Source organism: Thamnophis sirtalis, unplaced genomic scaffold (assembly GCF_051295495.1).
Source record: "Thamnophis sirtalis isolate CommonGarterSnake01/CBP01778 unplaced genomic scaffold, rThaSir2_p1.2 scaffold_1, whole genome shotgun sequence".
Taxonomy (NCBI): Eukaryota; Metazoa; Chordata; class Lepidosauria; order Squamata; family Natricidae; genus Thamnophis; species Thamnophis sirtalis.
The window spans coordinates 30,405,214-30,425,968 of NW_028261381.1; the positions used below are offsets into that span (position 1 = coordinate 30,405,214).

The window sequence follows — 20,755 nt, forward strand, 5'->3', positions numbered from 1 at the left end:
TAAAGATAAGATCTTGCAGACACATTCAAAAAAAGACACATAGATAAAGCTGCATACAGAAGCATATTTAGAAGACCGTGAGTTAAAATTGCTCAGTGTTTTTCATTTTAGTGGCTTGGAACTCACAGGATTTTCCAGAAACAATATAAATACTAGAGTGTTGTGTGCAGTTGCAATTAGCTATTATTCCAGGCAGTTTCAGCATTAAAATGTAAGTGAATAGCCTCTAGACATGTGGTCAAAAGTTAAAATGTCATTGAACTGCAGTTACCGGTGGTATTACACATGACAATCTTAAGGATCTTTTAAATTGTTACTTTTACAGGAAATTTTCATTCTGTATTGATTGCTTTTTATATATATTTTTACCTGCACCATCCAAATTTAGGGGAAATCAAAGATGTTACTTATATTTTAAAATATATTCTTAATACAATAGCAGAGTTGGAAGGGACCTTGGAGGTCTTTTAGTCCAACCCCCTGCCTAGGCAGGAAACTCTATACCAGTGATGGCGAACCTATGACACGCGTGTCAGTGCTGACACGCGTAGCCATTTGGGGTGACACGCACAGGATTTCATGCGATTCATCCTCGGCTCCTGCACGGCCGCCGAGGATGAAAGAATCTGTGCTGGAGGAACGGGGGGGGACGTGTGATCTCCCCCGCCCACACTCACTTACTGTATCGCCGCCGCCCCTTTCTGAGCGCAGGGGCTGCTGGTAAGGCGTGCGTGCCGTGCCACACACTTCATCAGCGCGGCGAGGGAGGACCCGCAGGAGAGGAGCGCGGGAACAGTGCGCGCCTCTCTCCAGTCAGGCCGGCACAGAGAGTCTACTCCTGGGACTGTCGGTTACGACCGCACCACAGCAGGGAACAGCGGAGTGCCAACGGGAACTGTGAGCGCCATTAGCAGCAACTGTAAATTGCGCAAAATTATGTTTTTGTCGAAGTGACACACAACGCGAGTTATGCTCGATTTTTTGCCGATTTTTGACACACCACGCCAAAAAGGTTGCCCATCACTGCTCTATACCATTCCAGACAAATGGCTATCCAACATCTTCTTAAAGACTTCCAGTGTTGGGGCATACACAACTTCGGGAGGCAAGCTGTTCCACTGATTAATTGTTCTAATTGTCAGGAAATTTCTCCTTAATTCTAGGTTGCTTCTCTCCTTGATTAGTTTCCCTCCATTGCTTCTTGTCCTGCCCTCAGGTGCCTTGAAGAATAGTTTGACTCCCTCTTCTTTGTGGCAACCCCTGAGATATTGGAACACTGCTATCATGTCTCCCCTAGTCCTTCTTTTCATTAAACTAGACATACCCAGTTCCTGCAACCATTCTTCATATGTTTTAGCCTCCAATCCCCTAATCATCTTTGTTGCTCTTCTCTGCACTCTTTCTAGAGTCTCCACATCTTTTCTACATCATGGCGACCAAAACTGAGTGCAGTATTCCAAATGTGGCCTAAAGTGGTATTAACACTTCACTTGATCTTGATTCTATCCCTCTGTTTATGTAGCCTAGAACTGTGTTGGCTTTTTTGGCAGCTGCTGCACACTTTTTCTCTTTTCCTAAAATGTTGAATTTATTTTTCATTTTATTTTTTATAATGCTTTTTATTATAAAATAGTGAGTATTGTTAACTGAAGGGTATATGCCATAGGAATATGTTTTTCAATAATTCAGAAGGATTTAGGAATGCCTGCCAGTTTTAAATTTAAAAAAAAGGTCTCTTAAAATGATGTTATAAAATTGCCTGGCCTTTTGCTATGTACTAAGTGAAATAAAAATCAGTGATTTTTTAAAGATCAAGATTTTTTTTACTAAAATCAGAACCTAAAATATTTTGTAAAAATAAAGACATTAACATTTATATATAATTAAATGTGTCCCTATTTGTTAATTTTAATATAGAAGTGAGGTGAAAGAGTAATGAACACAGCAGACTTCTCTCTAAAGTACAAAGAGAAGATCAATTGACTAAGGATAAGGAATAGCATAAAAAGTGAATTGTTGAAGTTCTAAAATAAGTCACACCAGTGAGCTGGTGAAAGTCAGTTAAATAGTTGGATGCCACAATTATTAAAGTAGTAATCCAGTTTTAACAATAGTAGTTTCTACTGCTCTGGAAAGAGTAGGGACTTCCTTTGAAAGAATTCATTCCACAGGTAGTCCTCAGGTTATGTTGGCAATTGGACCATAATTCCTACCTATAAGTGATGCAGTCATAAAAGTGTGACATCGTGACTGCATCACTTAAGGACAGCAGTCCTAGATGCTGTTGTAACCTCAGGATGTTGGAAGATGGTTTCCAGAGGTAGATTGCCTTACAGGGTAAATTATTTAAGAGTGCAACAGTAATTAATTGTTTTCTAATTAATTGATTATAATTGACCCTTGAGAGAGGTATTAAATAGAAGTCATGAGGATCAATCTTAGGTTCTACTCTTATTATTTTATCAGTGGTTTGGATGAATACATGGAATTCTTACCAACATTTCAGATACCACAAAATTGGTTAGGATGTTTTATATAAGACAAAAATAAAATTCAAAATAACCCTGATAAAAGGTTAGAAAAAATAGCTGAATTATGACAAAATGAAATTTAACCAAGACAAATATTTAAGAAACAAAAATCAAAAGCACAAATAGGATGGAGGATACCTGGCAGCTTTGTAAAAAATGTTTTGAAATAGTAGTTGATTGCAAAATGAATGAGTCAGCATCATGATATGCCTACAAGTACCACAAAAATGCTACATTTCCAAATTATGGAAAATAATTCTGATTCCATCAGATTTGCCTCAAAAACCAGGGAGCGTCTAGTTTGGCTATCGTAGATTAACATGGCTCTTGTCCAACAAACTTCCAGAAATTGCATCCAGTTCTAAGCAGTTTTGGGAGGGTTACAGAAACATGGAATTGCTTTAGAGAAGGGCATGGATGATCTGAAAATAAAAGACTAAAGTTAAGTGTTTTATTTTCTGTAAAGAGCTGCATATGTTTAGCCTTCAAAAGAGATGACTGAAAGAGACAATGTTATAACATTGTATAGATTCTTGAAAAAAATGTTTAAGGATGTCAAGACCTAGTCTCATTCAAGAGTGTAGTACACAGAATATTAGATTTAAATTGCAGGAGGATGATTCTGATTGAACGTTAGAAAACATTTCTTAATAATAAGAGTAGTTCAGCAGTGGAATCAAATACTCAGCAAAAATGTCATGAGATGTTTTCAAGCAGAGGCTAGACAAACATGTGCCTGAGATTCTTTCATTTGAATTTTTACTCTGAGCACAATAGATGATAGCCAGAATAAGATAATCTTACTTCTATGACTATGAATCTCTGTATCAAGCATGTCTAATAATGTTTATAAACTAATAAATGTTTTAAACATGCAGTTATTTTTAAAATTCATGTTTTATTTCTCTTATGTTTTCTGAATTATTACTTGCATGATCTTTTCATAAAACAATGTTAGTTTTAATTTTTTTAAATAAAAATTATTGAATAAGGGTACTTGGAAGTTATATATTTGAGAAATCAGTACCATTAGAACAGAGGATTTTCTACTATGTTCCAATATTTAGGAGCTATACTGTTTTAGTAGATCTTAATTGATCAGGCAGATGCAGATGGAATTGTATGTTTAAGTAATTTACTTAATAATAAACTGGCCCAATTCCTTCAAAAAATAAATTTCATTTATATTACCATGTTTCCCCCAAAATATGACATGTCCTGAAAATAAGGCCATATTTTCTAATTAATAATAATGTCTGTGGTTTTGATGTATATATTTGAGCTGTCCACCATAAGTCTTTAAAGGAAATGTTATGGTTCAATTTTGCCTCGTAATATTGTGAAGGCTACAATAAATTGCTTTTTTAATTAACCAAAGTTCTTAGAAAGGAAGTTGTGGTGATGATGATGGTAATAATAATAAATAATAAAGTACTTGGTTGATACCTAGGACTCTTGCAGCAAACTGTATCAACCATTAGCACTAGTCACTGGTATTTGTAATGCATTTTTGAATGTTCAGTTGGCTGAGTTTCATGTTTAATGAATAAAGTATATAACAACAATAATCATCATCTTCATCTTGTGGGACTTTCAAATACAAATGGATCGTCATTTGGAGCACAACACGCCAGATATCATGGTTGTAGAGGGCCAAAGTGTACAGTTTATTGATATCGCTGTTCCTCGAGATGCCAGAGTCGAAGAAAAAGAACTAGAAAAAAATCATGAAATATCGCAATCTGGCCATCGAAACTACACGGCTATGGATGAAGCATGTAACAGTGGTACCTATTGTCATCGGGGCACTTGGCACCATGTCCAAGAATTTTACAAGATACATCCACAAATTGCAGCTTCTTGCAATAACACCAGAGGAACAGCAAAAAACTGTGCTACTCGGAACATCTTATATTTTAAGAAGGTACTTGGTACCTAGGATGCTGGCAGCAAACCATTAGCACCAGTCACTGGTATTTGTAATGCATTTTTGAATGTTCAGTTGGCTGTTTCATGTTTAATGAATAAAGTATATAATAATAATAAAAACCAAGTCATTGTAGTACTCCTGACTGGACCTAGCTTAGTGCTCTTCCATTTTGATCTAAGATCCCCAAATGGCTTAATAGCATCCTTGCCTTACTCTTCTTAGGACCTTTGTGATGAAGAGAACTGAGCAGAGATATGAATCTTATCCATAGATTTCCCATTCACATTTAAATCAAGAAAAACTAGTTTGACTTGTACTTCTTGAGTAGGATGAACACATTCTGAAACACTGTGGTTATTAAAGGATCTAATTTCAGTAAAATAGTTTAAGTGATGTTACTTAAAAGGCTGTGAACTTGAAAATATTAGAAGTTCTGCCTGCAGAATGAGCTATATGTATATACTTACTTGGGTATTTATTCTTTGTGGGAAAGACAAGTGTCTTTATTATTTGTCCTCTGTTAAGTGTTAAGCACATTGGAACTCTTTACAATTTTGGTCTGGACTCACAAATTAAGCAAATCAGCCCTAGTAGTAAATCATCAAGGAATATTAAGACAAAACACACACATACTGGCTAGGCCAGTGTTTCTCAACCTTAGCAATGTTAAGATATGTGGACTTCAACTCCCAGATTTCCCCAGCTTGAATGGAAACTCCCAGATTTCCCCAGGCAAATTGAAGTCCACACACCTTAAAGTTGCTATGGTTGAGAAACATTTGGCTAGGTTGCAAAGATGAAAATCCATGCTGGAAGAAGGCAGTATCAAACTACTTTATAGTTGCCAGGAGATTGACATGAGAATGTCCCTGTAATCTCCAGAAGTCATTTTTGTCTTGAAAGAGACCATGCCTAAAATTAACATTCAGAATTGATTGTGTAGACTTGTCTCCACCGTGACCCGTCAAAAGCGCGGACGGCAAAAGCGCGATCGACAAAATCGCGCCTTTGACGTCATCACAGCGCGACGAAAAAGATCGAAAAATTCAAATAAAAATTAATAAAAATTAAATTAAAGCAAGCCGATTCACATAAAGGTAAGGGTTAGGGTTAGGGTTAGGGTTAGGGTTAGGTTAAGGGTTAGGGTTAGCTTTAGAGCGTTAGCGTTAGCGTTAGGGTTAGGATAAGGGTTAGCGTTACGTTTTTCGTTACTTTAACGGTTAGGTTTAGGGTTAGGTTTAGGGTTAGGTTAAGAGTTAGGGTTAGGGTTAGGTTTAGGGTTAGGTTTGGGGGGGTTAGGGGAAGGTTTTAGCTTTATTTTTACATTTTTTCGATCTTTTTCGTCGCGCTGTGATGACGTCACAGCGCGCTTTTGTCGAGCGCGATTTTGTCCTACGCGCTTTTGTGGTGGAACCGTCTCCACATTGAACAATCTGTGTAGACACTGTATTTAAAGGAAAGTGTTTCAAATTTTATTCCCCTAATTCACATTGGATATGCTCCCATGCAGTGCATAAACATAGTGATAGGAATATTCATGAATGCACTCTAACCTAATTTGAGTGTCTTCCTGCAGATTTACAAAACCATCTTTAAAAAAAGAGAGAGATGCAGTGCAATGTATCATTAAGGCAGCAAGCATTATGGCAGATTACAGTGAAGAACAAATCCAAACAATGTGGATGAGAAAAATGAAATATGTTTTGTCAAAATCATTATAATGTATACAAACTTTAGAAGGAATACAATTGTAATATCTCTTAAAGAATTCTCAGTAAGTGGGGAGGAGAAAAATATTTGTGAATAATAACTGTGACATAATAGATTAGAATTAGCCAGTACAGCATTTGCAAATATTCTTTGTCATGGATATTTTAATGAAGAAGTTCCTTATTTTGTATTATAATGTTATAAGTAATTGTAACATATTATTGTATCAATTGCTTTATTCTGTAGTTTGTGAAAAGTACATATAAGTAATGGGGTAAAACCATGCTTTGAAATTAGGTCAGAAAAGGGAGGCAGGCAGATGTTGCAGATGTTTTAATTTCTCAATAGCCAGTTGCATGTCTGGACAAATGACATCCTTCTTAGGGTCCTATACTCTCCTGCTGGATACAAGTCTGCAGGCCTAAAGTTTCCTGTCACTCAAAGAATATTTTTAATAAAATTTCTTTTCAGTAACCACCTGGATTTTTATAATTTTGCTTTATGCCATTCTAACTCTTTGTTCACCTGCTAGATAAAAAATATTTGTTGATAAAATTATTTGTATAATTACTAGGTAAACACAACATCAATAACATATACATAATTTTTAACTCTGTATTTTAAATCAAGCTCTGAACTTATCACCAAGAAATGTGTGTGTGTGTGGAATTCATATTTTATTAAATATATACTTGTGGAATTAAAGGTTTTTAGAAGGAATAATTGAAAGTCTTTATGATGCTTAAGTGTGCATTCCCTTTATATTGGTCCATTACTTTGATTTCATGCACTGTCCTGTGACATTGTACCAATTCTCTTAAAGCAAAATGAATACAGGTAGTCCTTGACTTATGACTGAGTATAAGGTTGCAAGTTACAATGGTTGTGGAATGGGTTATCATGTGAAAAACCTGATTTTATGATGGTTTTTTGTGACAGTTGTTAAATGAATCACCATGGTCCTTAAGTGAATCGACAGCTGTTAAGCAAGCCCATTGCTCACTATGAAATGTTTTTGTCAAAAACCAGAAGTAAATGCCAGTTTTAAGGCAAATGCCAGTTTTAGGCAAAAATATCCTAAATCACCATCACGTGACCATAGGTCATTGCAAATGATGTTAAATGTGGACTGGCTGCCAGGCACCTGAAATGCAATTACATGACTGTGGGATTGGCATCCAGCAGAATTTCAGAATCGAGTCATAAGTACCTTTTGGAGGTCTGTCATAATTTTGGTAACTAAGTGACTAGTTATAAGCGGAGGACTACCTCCACTCTTTCCAATGGATAAAGAAGTTCTGTAAGGATCAGAAGGAGGTAGCAAAACCAGCTGCAATGGCTTTAGGCAGAGCACCACAGGAACAAAAAGAGAGTTTCTGCTTGCAGAGTTTCTGTTCAGTATTCAGTCAGCATCGCTCACATATATGCCTCGAAGGAACTGTGCTCTTTCCTTTCTAGAAATAGAGGTGACATTGCCTGAATGTTTTGAAATCTGGGTCTGCCCAAGGATATAGTTAGGAAGGCATTAGAAGAAAAGCTGTATCACTCTTTTGGCATGCACCGGTCTTGTTTACGATGGAGAGTTGCATGGGTTATGACCTCGGTTTTGGGGTGGGACTTACTAAAAATTGTAGCATAGTGTGTGCCAGGGAGTCAAGCATTGGCATTAGTTAGAGCAGTGATGGCGAGCCTTTTTGGCAACTAGTGCCCAAACAGGAAGGTGCCTGCATGCATGTGCGCATGCTGTAGCGCCGGAAACCCGAAGACCAGCTGGCTGGCGTGCGCATGCCTTTTTTTGGCTGTTTTCAGGGCCATTTCAGGCCATTTTGGGGGACTGTTTTCAGTTTGTTTTGGGCCGAAAAATTGTCTGTTTTGTGGGCCAGTTTTTGGGCTGTTTTCTGGTGCTCTGGTGCCCGTGAAGTCCAGCATGCATGCTGGAAACCAGAAGAGCAGTTGGTGACGGCACACGTGCCCACAAAGAGGGCTGTATGTGCCACCTCTTGCACATGTGCCATAGGTTCACCATCATGGAGCTGTAGTCTAGACCAATGCTGAATTGTGATTTGTTTCCTTTATTGGTATAGAACAGGGGTGTCAAACTGAATTTCTTCAGAGGCCGAATCAGCATTGTAGTTCTCCGCAGGCCGGGAGGTGTGGAGGGGAGGCAGGATGGCCCCCTGTTGCAGCACCCTGCCAGCCAAAATGAGGCATAGGGAGGATGTGCGCAGCCCCCCATCCCCCATTTTCGGCCTGCACTGCCTCCTGCAGCACTTTGCCGGGCAAAATTGGGCCGGGGGGGCGCACGTGGCCCCTCCTCCCCCTGTTTTGGCTGCCAGAGACGCCACTGGCTGATCCTTTCCTATTTCCAGCCCAGTTTGCAGGCCACATTTAAGCACTCCTGGTATAGAGATTGGAGGAACGGGATAGATTACAACTGCTTCTGTAACCTTACAGTCTGATCACCATTTGGCTTTTTTATTATCCTTGGGACTATTTCCCACAGTTATGGTTGATAGCTCTATTGAATGTCTAAACATTGTTGAAATATTGATATGATTCTAGATTAATCACAAAAATACTCACTATCATCTAACTGGGAAAGCAAATTAAGGCACCCTGATTCTGAAGCCTGTTAAATAACAAGATAAACACGTGGTGATCATCCTCATCTGCAATCATCATTAGACACAGGTAGGACTCAATTTGGAGACATAGGATGTATTTGTAATACAGGTAGTCCTCTACTTAACAATAGTTCCTTTACTGACCGTTCGTAAGTGACGTACAACTATCACACTTATGACCATTGCAGGCAATCCCCATGGTCATGTGATTTACATTCAGATGTTTGACAACTGGTTCATATTTATGACAATTGCAGTGTCTCTGGGTCATGTGACCCATCTTTTATGACAAGCAGAATCAATGGGGAAGCCAGATTCACTTACAACGGTGCTATTTAACAACTGCAGAGTTTCACTTAAGAAATGTGGTAAGAAAAGTTGTAAAACTCACTTAACAAATCTCTCACTTAGCAACATAAATTCTGGGCTCAATCGTGGTCGTAAGCCGAGGACTACCTGTAGTGCTAAACAATCTAGTATCTCCCCTAACCTGCAGTGCACATTGCCTTCCAGCAGAGCTTTTTTAAGTGGCAAAAATGAAAGTTCTGTTTAGGATCCGACAGCCAGATGAACCTTTAAAGGCTTACTCAGTGTGATTTAAATGATATTTGCAGATAAAATTGTTCCAGTTAACTCCAACTTGAATATCATTGTTATGACAGACTCTCAAGAAGGATGATGTTAGGTTTCCATTTAGTCATATTTGGATAGATTTTAGCTTGTGCTCTTTGGTTGATGTGGACAAATCTTTATATTGACTTCCCTATTGATTCTTCAGTGTAATCATTACATTAAGAAAACTTTTCAGCAGCCTTCGGGAACACAGTGTTATACAGGTAGTCCTCTACTTACAACAGTTTGATTAGTTATTGTTCTAAGTTATAAGGCCACTGAAAAAAAGTGAGTATGTAAGTTTTTCACACTTACAACTGTTGCAGCACTCGCATGGTTACATGATCAAAATTCAGATGCTTGATGACTGGTTCATACTTACGACCGTTGAACAGAGGTGGGTTTCTACCAGTTTGGACTGGTTCGGCCAAACCAGTAGTAACTTGGTGGCTGGGTCGCTGGAACTGGCAGCGACCCAGGCCTGCCACGCCCCTAAACCGGTTGTCCTGGCGGCGCCATCTTGTTTTTGCCTCCTGCGCATGCACAGCAATTTTTGTTGCACTACAGATGCGCATGCACGGTGTGTCCCTGAGCAAACTGGCAGTAGCGGCAGCCGGAACCCACCCTTGCAGTTTAAGTGTCCTGAGATCATGTGATCACTTTTTGTGACCTGACATGGAAAGTCAATGGGGTAACAACCTGTTACTAACATAACAACTTCAGTGATTCACTTAACGACTGTGACAAGAAAGATTGTTACTTTCAGTTCTCCACTAAGCCAGGCTCCTTCCTGATTCCTTGTTGCTCACACAGCAAATTTCAGAGTCGAAATAGCCCTCATTGGCTGACTTAGTTGCTATGCCTATTCATTGGCTGACCTTGTTACCATGTGTCAACTTAATACCATGGATGCTGGTAGGCAGAGGCAGAATTTTTTTCCTTCTTATTTCCTCCCCAAAAACTAGTGTGTCTTAGACTTCGGAGCATCTTATACTCTGAAAAATAGGGTCTTTCCTTTCTTACATTCTTTGACTTAATCCAGACATGAGAGGAAAACTGTGATGGAGGAAGAAAGGTATATATGTGGGGATGAATCATCACAGAGACTGGATTGCAAGCTGTGTGATAAAAAACAACATTGAAGAGTTTGCTTGGAACTACTACAAGCAATGATACTGAAGATGACATTAGTTACCAAGGTTTGGGGCTTTTTTTAGAAATGACTGGTACTTGTCAGCTGTATGAAATTTGATAAAGTCCAGTTAGAGTAAATGCCTATGGAGTTTCTCAATCAGCCTGCCATGGTTGTCCCAAAGGTGATTTTTTTTCCAAAAGGCAACTGGACTTTCTTGGTTTGTTTTCTTTGCTTTTCATCCAAAAAGCTTTTCCAGTTCTAACTAATTGGTGGAGAATGGAAGGATTTATATTGTTTGCAGTCAGCCTGTTGTTAGCACTCAGAGTCATTGAGGCCACTTGGGAATTAATCTATATCCTCAGAGTCACCTGAATGAGAGTGCAAACGAGTGAAGATTCTTCTTGAGACTGCTGAAAGGACAGAGTTGTAAACAGGAGATAGATGGTGTTGTATCCTTTCCTCCGTTGGGGGAAGGCTGTTCAATTTTGCTTTGAATCACTTGGCAAGATAATTATTTATAAAAGCAATGACCAAGCGCAGCATATGACAATTACAGAATAGTAACTTGAATGCTTCCTATGGTTAGAAAAAATATATTTACAGTACATAAAAGGAAGGCTGGAACATCTGGACAATTCAGAAACATCTGGATAGTTTATAATAGGCCTGGAGTAAATCTCTCTTCTCTCTCTTAGCAACATTAGGGATCGCTTATTGGCAGGGGTAACCCTGAGAAAGGAGAGTTGAAGGAAGATACCAATAGTCCTCCAAGTAACTTGCACTTAAACTACTTTAAGGCTTTAAAAGTCTACCATTACTACCATTTTAACTATGGCAGCTCAGTCCTATATATCAGGGGTCCCCAACCCGCTTGCCCGCCACTTGCATGGGACCATCCCCTGTTCCTCCCCCTCACCAGTCCGCAAAGTACAGAGGAGTTTATATGTGGGGTTCATGTAGTGTTTGACTATATGCTTCTATGGGAACAAAGAGGAAATTTCTACTATGCCCTAAAAATTAAAATGCAGCTTTCCTTCCATAGCCTAATGAAAACAAATCCTGCAGCAAACAACAGTATCTGCAAGCACAAGCAGAGTGTGCCTTGAGATGCAATTTATTTTAATATAAAATAGATCTGGTCAGCACCACAAGAATCATTACAGGCTGCCTGGTTGTTCGAGGCTTGAAGACAGTTGCTGTTATTTGGGAAATTCTTCTAGAATGAAATATGCAGCAACTTTGCTACACTTAAAGTGCATGTTGGAATTACCTTGGATTCACATTGGGAGTTGGTAGGGCATGGTGGTGCGGTTGAAAAAACCAAAGAGGAAAGGTGGGAATTTCATCAAATAAATGCAGCCATCTGTTGGATTACTGTATTCTGCCTATATTTTTTTCTGTTTATTTCAGATTAAAACAGCTTTTAATGGAAGGTTCTTTACATGACAGACAGCACCTAAATATTTCTTTATGCCTTCATCTTTCAAAATACAATAACCCCTTTGTTATCAAAAGTTTCCCCATTTTAGTGATACATGAAAATTCTTTAGTAGGTAGAAAATAGATCAGGCAGTTGTTCTTTGAAGCACAAAGCAATGTCATATGTATGAAAAATCTGAGAAGTCTTTTGCATGCCATAGATAGAATTTAAGGACAAAATCATTTTAGGCCCAAAGCAGTTTCACCTATTATATGTCTCTGATTTCCAAGAATTTGAGTTGTTCCCTGTATTATGGAAAGATTGTAGATGTTGTGAACTTCTGTTCCTGGGAGACTGTTTTGCTTCTTAGCTGGCTTGATCTTAGCTGATTTCTAGAATGGGATGTTATGGACAGATGCATTGGTGGTGACTTGAATTATATTAAATTCATGTTTGACTAATTAAATACTGATGCAGAATTAAGTAATATCAGGGAGTTCTAACAAGGATTTATCAATTTTCTATTAACGAAAATTTTGCTGAGTAGATTTGTCTGATAAAACTGATTTTTCTGTAGACATTTAGCACAAAGCTTTAATCTTTACTCTAGTTGGGAGAACTAGCAACAGAATCAATGCTGTCCTTTTTTGTAAGTTAAAGGTTGAGTAAATGTTTTTTTTTTACAAGTGTAAATTTACATGAGAGCATTGCAGCTTCACTTGATCACTTAGATTTTGTAAGGTAACTTCTGGTTTGTTTTTAAAATTTTTAGATATGGGAAAATTGTATCTACGAAAGCTATTTTGGATAAAACAACAAACAAATGCAAAGGTATGTTCATTCTTAATTCCTTTTTCAACTTTGATTTTAAAAATCACGTATAATTATTTTTTCCCCATTTTAATGTATGGTAGCTTTGTATTACATTGAACCATTTCTCCTTACCACAGTTGCAACATACGCTTTGGGTTTTATCTCTCAGGTATTGTTACCAACAAAGTTCATAAAGGCAAACCTTTTTAGTTGTCGTTCCCTTCCTCTGAAGTGACATTCTCCCCAAGAGCCATATGACCCTTCCTTGGATGATAATAATGATTGATTCTTTGGTTATTTTATCTTTATTATATATTATTTTGATCTTATTTACAAAGCTGCTAAGTGTCAGCAAAAATTGATCTATAAGGCCAATAAATAAATATTTTTTTTAAAAATACTAAAGCCCACATAGATGCTTAGGATAACTCCAGACAGACTTAACTGGTATACCACTGTGTAGCATTGAGCCTCTTGTTTCCGAAAAGAAAGAGGAGTTTGAACATGAATTTTCCTTGCCTGCTGAGATGAGTACCATTTGACTGTACAAAGTATCCAGAAAGATTACACATTGTGTAAATTGGCTTTATTAATTAGAATGGGTGAGTGTTAAGTAGTTCTTAATTGCATGTTCCAGTCCCCTAATTGTGTTTGTGTTCTGTTCGTTTGGAATATAATGGAGAGAGGGTGAAAGGGTTTCATTTTCACTGGCATAATTATAGGTAGGAAAAATAATAAACTTCTTTCTTTGAGACACTGAGTACATTAATTTGGTTTGGTGACCTTCAGCATTCTCTGTGATTATGATTAGATCACTTCCTTATGAAATGAGTAGTAAGAATACAATACCAAACCCTCACATACTGGGTTTTAGTCCTACTTTCCAAAAGCAGATGAATGCTTTCTAATCAAGGGAAAATTCAGCCCAGTCAGATTTTCCATAGTATGCAAGTGGATTTTAACCTCAAGAGACCTATTAATCTAAAACTTGTATTTTTCCATATTATATTTTTGTTCTCGATTCATGGTTAATGTTAGAAGTATTTGTTGAAAGATGTGCATAGAAGTAAAAAAAAAAGATGCTTAAATTAACTACAGTCATAGACTAACATAACTAGGAATAAGCCTCACTAAATTCATTAGAAGCTGTTTTTGAGTAGATAGCAATAGCAGTAGACTTATATACCGCTTCATAGGGCTTTCAGCCCTCTCTAAGCGGTTTACAGAGAGTCAGCATATTGCCCCCAACAATCTGGGTCCTCATTTTACCCACCTCGGAAGGATGGAAGGCTGAGTCAACCCTGAGCCGGTGGGATTTGAACCGCTGAACTGCTGATCTAGCAGTAGCCTGCAGTGCTGCATTTAACCACTGCGTCACCTTGGCTCTTACATGTGTAGGATTACATAGTAGTGTTGTATATATTTACTATTTCTCTCCCCTCCAAAATTTTACTGCGCAGCATATTCTAGTTTTCTAAATGATTGCGTACAATTTATTAATTATTCTTTTTTTTTAAAATGGTACCATATTTTGAGCAGTGGGCTAGAACTAGCATTGGCCTTATTATCAAGACATGTCATATTTTCGGGGAAACACGGTATTTGAGATATACCTCTTCTCTTGCTTGGCCTTCCCAAGTTCTGAATTTTTGAACTCAGAAAATGCTGAGCCTGGAGACCATTGCAACAAGCAGAAGGTAGGTTTTTTTTCTCTGCACACTGCTTTAGAGGAGAAAATGAAAATAATAAATTAGGAAGAATCAGGACAGAATATTTGTCAAATATCACTTCCCTTATCAAAGCCTTGTGTTAATTTTTGTAATTGTAATCTGTTACTCATCTCAATCAATACAGTATAATCATAATCAAGATGCTCTTTAAGTTCAAATGTCTTAATATGGTAAATAGTCAACTTTTCCTCTGTTTGCCTATGTAATCTGAGAATTAAGATGCCTCTCCAAAACAGCAAGCAATTATATTGAAAACAGCATATTTGGACATATTAAATATAAAAGGGTAGTACATGGTCCTCAAAACTAAACTAGGTTTTTTTTCTAGACTAGTATAACCAAAATATGACCAGTAACAAGTTTGGGCGAAAAAGTTATTGTCTTCCACCCAATCCATAAATCAATCAAATCAAATATTTATTAAAATCAAACTCAATACCTAGATCATTTAAAAAAAAATATCTTAGATATGCATTCTTATTTAATATTAATTAATTACATATAGCTAAAGGGTTTATCTTTTTTGTAGGAAGAAACTCTTGGCAAGAGTTTAGGGATCCACTGCAATTTCCTGACTGAATGTTGTGTAGGTGGCATCATTGTTTTTATCTAGTCTTCCTTTCCATTTCAGCTCCTAACCTTCCCATATTACAGGTAGCCCTTGTCTTACAACCACAGTTGAGCCCAACATTTTTGTTGTTAGGTGAGACAATTGTTAAGTGAATTTTGCCCCATTTATGATCTTACTTGCCACAGTTGTTAAGTGAATCAGTACAATTGTTTAGTAACACGGTTGTTAAGTGAATCTGGCATCCCCCATTGACTTTGCTTATCAGAAAGTCACAAAAGGTGTTCACATGACCCCAGGACACTGCAACAGTCATAAAAATGAGTCAGTTGCCAAGCATCTGAATTTTGATCACATGATCATGGGGAGACTGTAATGGTTGTAAATGTGAAAAACAGTCATAAGTCACTTTTTTTCAGTGCCATTGTAACTTTGAATTGTCACTAAATAAACTGTTATAAGTCGAGGACTACCTATACTCTAGAACAGGGCCCCCCAACCTTTTGGACTTCAGGGACCACTAAATTCATAATTTTAAATCCCGCCGACCACTAATGTGATTTGCGTAATGACTGCCTGGGTGGGTGTGGCTAGGTGGTCATGTGACTGGGTGGACGTGACCAACTCGATGTCACTCACATCGAGGGACCCCTCGCTGGCCTCTACTCGCCCCTCTCCTCCCAGCCACTCCTTGCCGGGACCCCAAGAGGAAGCAGTTGTTGGAGCTAAGCAGCCATCATGAGAAAGAGTTGGCAAAACAGCTGGCTCAATTCAAATTGGATCTTACCAAGAAGGAAGCTCAGCAGAAAGATCTCACTGAGGACTACGAGCATAGGCTTTCCAAGCAGAGGGAAGGCCTGCGGGAGTGCAAGGCCAGGTACCGGCGCCTGGAGGCTCAGCAGGCTGACATAGCCAGCCAGTTCCAGGCCATAATACAGTCCCCTGGAACAAGGCCCTATGGTTCTTCACTACCAGCGGCGCTTCCCTTCAGCCTTCGCCAAAAGGCCCACACCAGGAGGATAAAGCAGACACCAAGTCAGAATTTCTGCCCCCCCTTTGACCCTCCTCCTCTCCACATATCCGGCCCAGGGGTTATAGTTTGAGGATCCCTGATTTAGTGCAATATAAAAACTGCAAATAATTTTTCTGCAGACCATCAAAATTTTCTCACAGACCACCATTTGGTGACCGCTGCTCTAGAGGGTCCCCCAAGAATACAAAGTCAATGTAAATCTAGGAGGGAGCATGGATGTCAGCAAAAAATTATTCTCTTCCTCACGCAACGAACAGAGTTATGGACCACTAAACTCCAAGTTGTAATCCCTTCATGCAATGTCAGAGTCAGTGTATAGTCACCTGTTCCTGTACATATGATAAAATTACATTTTGGACATTTGGATATTTAAGGGAAGTTTGTAATAAAAATGATTTTTGTAGAAAGATTTGAATTTTTTTAAAAAAATGTTAAATTCACCAAGTTTTTTTAATTTGTACCCTTGCCCAGTCATTTATTTCAAATTAACCTTGGACCATTAGAAAAGTTTTTGAACTATTTCTATGACATTTACTACCTCAATGAGCTATAAGCCCATTAAACATGCTATATGAGAAATTAAACTCGGGAGACTGGATTTAAATTATGAAAAATTAATATTATTGATGAATAGCAATACTTATTCATTCTCCCAACTTGTAATATTTTATTTAATTCAGCTTGAATGTTTCCCAACTCTTATCTTAAGAGTCCTGAAGATCACTTTCTAAAATATGAATACAGGAAATCCCAAATATTCTTAGTACCACTGCCACATATACTATAAGTGGTGATAAAGTCATTTAATTTCGTATACATGTGGTCCAGATGTCATTTCCCCATTAAATGTATTGAATTTCTTATTCAGATTTTGACCAATTCTATTCAGTCTTCAAATTTGCCCAATTTGTGAAGACGCAAATCCAGTTTTTCGTAATGATATTGCAGTGCACAGCAGGACAAGGAATCTTAGTATAAATAAATTTCGGCCGTTTTCTTCAAGAGGAGGAGATGTCACCATTTCAGCTTATGAAATGTCAATAGCACATTCAGTGGATGAGTAATGAGAGAGTATATTACTCATAAAATGGAGATTGAAGAGTAGCTGTTCATAGTCAATGTGAGTGATTATAAATATTATGTCATGAATGGAGTATGCTGCAATAAATAAACAATGGCATCCAGATAGATATCTCAAGCCTACCAAGTTTTTAACAATGTGATGCCCTTTTCAAATTAACTTTTCATTTAGTTGTAGCTTACATTAGTGATTTATAGTAAGATTGGTATTCAGGAAATTATTTCATAGGCAGTTCTAATTCTGGCATCCCAGAAACTAAGTTATAAGCACCCTTAAACTAAATCTGAGATGACTCTGTTATGAACATACCAGAATTAGTTACTGTTATTCTTTTGCTAGTACAGTTTATTAAACTAGCACATATGACTGGATTTATAGCCATGACTGTGCTTGCCATGACTGTGCTAAGTCTACTGCTATTGCTAAGTCTACTGCTATTGCTTGCTTTCTTTTAAAGGTTTACATGATTAATCTGCCATAATAAACTGTAGCCAAAAAGGAATAAAAATAGACTATACTTTTATTAAACCCACAACATATTCAATTGCTTACACTATGCAAACTACACTTTTATTTATTTCTTAAACATTCTGGGTTTGACCTTTTGATTTTCTTAACTTTAAGCATTTTTTTCTTTATTATCAAAGGAGATTTGGTTATAATATTAGTTTAATATTATTTTCCTAACTAGCGTTAGAAACTGATGATATTAAGCTGACAGTAAATAGAAGTCTTATATTTTGGTGTCATGGGGAAAGTTTTCATAAGAAAACTCAACAGACAGACCTGTGGTGGGTCCGGATCCCGTTGCAACTGGTATGATTGGAACGGGCCCAGCGGCGTCCCCCTGGATGCGCACAGCACACACATGCATCATACCTGCCACTGACGCCTCCGCGATGCTCCAGCTGCTCAGCGGAGCGTCACACAGGCTCTGTATGCGCCATGCGTGTGTTCGGAAGCACTGAAGGCTTTAAAGGACAGGTAAGGAGCTTGGGTGGGCCCTCCAGAGCACCATACCAGAACGGTACCCAATGCTCTGGGCAGGCTCCGGTACGCCCATATCGGGGCGTACCCCCTGTAACCCATCACTGAGAGAGACCCAATATTGATTCAGAAGAAGAAACTTATTTTGGTCAGTGACCAGTAAATAGCAAAGTGAAATGTATTATGATACAATAAGTGGTCAATGCAACTGTGATTGCAGTAATAAAATGGAACATAAAATTACAAACATTAAACCTGTAAAATCAATAAGTAATCAAAATAACTAAACCTAAAAGGAATCTTTTATCTTAATACATTTGAATTAATATTTATGTTAATGCAACAAAAATACTGACAATAGACAATCAATGATTAGTTACAGTTAAATAAGCTAAAATATAGAGTAATAAAACCATGAATGTAAAATACTAGGGTACTCTGCTCTCACAAGTAATTGTGCAATTATTCCATTTCATTGTTTGCCGGTAATATAATAGTATTTAGCAATTTTTATAGAGACTGTAGCGATTTGATGAGAATGTAAATACCTGAGTTAAAATCAATCTGGATGGCCTGGATAATTTGATACTAACTATGTCAAATAGCATGTACAAATATCCTGATAAAATGAAGAATATAGAAGAAACTGGGCAGTTGTTTCAACATGATCCTTCCACATGGAAAGCCATTTATGAAAAAGAATTTTCTTATGCCTCTTTCTCACGACAGCTGCAGGCAAAACATTAAATTTGCCAATATCATAGTTTACATTTGGATATATTAATCTCCCTCAATTACCTGGCTGAACTAAGGTTAAAGGGCTAAGCATCCACATAGACCACTACTGGCCCATAGGATTGAGCTTAGCTTTGTGTATCAATTATTCTCTGCCCTATCTTGGCTTTGGCTTGACCAAAATTATGACTAGTAAGGCTTCCAAAGAGTAGTCATAGTGATTAAATTTATGGAGCTTTTCCGTGCTTTTGCTGATAAATTTATCAGAAATCGGAGGGATTAGACCACTACTATTTGAGCTGTAGTTCAGGGCATCATTATTGTATCAATCCTGAGTGCAACAGTTTATAGATGGATAATAACATTGGGTATACATTGTGGTACCAGGAAAATATTTCTGAAAAACAGGCTGAAGGAATTTCATCAATGATATGCAGTGGTGGGATTCAATTTTTTTTTACTACCAGTTATGTGGGTGTGGCTTGGTGGGCATGACATGGCTTGGTGGACGTGGTAGGAGAAGGATACTGTAAAATCTCCATTCCCACCCCACTCCAGGCGAAGGTTACTGCAAAATCCCCATTCCCTCCCGATCAGCTGGGACTCGGGAGACAGAGAATAGATGGGGGCGCGGCCAGTCAGAGGTGGTATTTATTGTTCTCCAGAACTTTGAGCTACTCAAAATTTCCGCTACCGTTTCTCCAGAACTGGTCAGAACCTGCTGAATACCACTCTGATGATATATTTTTAGAATCATGAAAACTTTGAAGGTGAAATAAGTTTAAGGCATGATTACTTATAAGTTTCTAAGAAAACTAGGATGTAGGAGAATCAGCTTCAGATCTTCCATTCAGACATGACATTTGCTGAATGGCATTCAATAAATCCTTCCCTGTAATTTCTAATGAGATCATTATGAGGACAAAATAAAATATTCATATATTGTAATATGCCTCCAGTTCTGTACCTTTAAGTAGAATGAAAAGTGAACATTTTTTATTAAACAAAATTCTTTTAAATTTTAGGTTATGGTTTTGTGGACTTTGATAGTCCAGCTGCAGCTCAGAAAGCCGTATCTGCCCTGAAAGCCACTGGAGTTCAAGCACAGATGGCAAAGGTAAGATAATGTACTAGGGAAAGATCATTGGGTAGCATTGGTACAATCTAAATAGTATCTAAAGAGAAAAGAAGACTGTACTTAGATTAATCATCAAACTATTGTATTGTCCATCTGTCTTCAACCAGGCTCTACCTTTATAAAATCTGGAAGCAAGCTGTTAAGACTTGCTGTGTTCCAATGTAATTTTGTTTAGGCTCCTGTGTTAATTTGCTTAGCTTGATCTAAAGCAGTGTTCCACACCATAGCCATTTTCAGCTGTGTCCAGTTCAATACTCAGAATTCTCCATAATTTCTGTGTGGCTGCAGTACTCTGCAACTTTGATCCATGTACCTAGAAGTGGCCATGATGAAGAAATGTTGACCTACAGCCATATAAACCTTTCCTTACAACAACATATTTCTTAAAATAAAAAGTGTCATTAGGGATAATAGTTCAAATTGTGTTTGTGTTCAACTGCTATATAAATGTTTAACACTATTTTGAAAATGAAAGTTATTTATTCATTGTTTTAGAGTCAGACGACTAGATTATTTTTATTTTTCCTTTATTATTTTTTAAAATAAGGCAGCGAACATACATAAAACTCATTTTCCCCACCATAACAACCCCGTTGAGGGTTTTTATAGAGGGTTGGGCAGAGATAGAGTAACTGGCCCTAGAGTCACCCAGATAGCTTTCATGCCTAAATCAGAACGAGAACTCAAAAGTCTCCTAGACTGTAGACT

General features: G+C 37.8%; 1 protein-coding gene across 5 annotated transcripts in view; it reads left to right on the forward strand.

The window, feature by feature from the left end:
• The window catches only part of RBMS1 (RNA binding motif single stranded interacting protein 1), a 133,792-nt gene that overhangs the window by 79,920 nt on the left and 33,117 nt on the right, over positions 1–20,755 (forward strand). For all 5 annotated transcript variants that reach the window (XM_087709868.1, XM_087709873.1, XM_087709857.1 and 2 more), the window contains exons 3-4: positions 12,735–12,793; positions 19,935–20,026. In XM_087709868.1, coding sequence (XP_087565994.1) covers positions 12,735–12,793; positions 19,935–20,026 — 151 coding nt within the window. The remainder of the gene's footprint in view (positions 1–12,734; positions 12,794–19,934; positions 20,027–20,755) is intronic.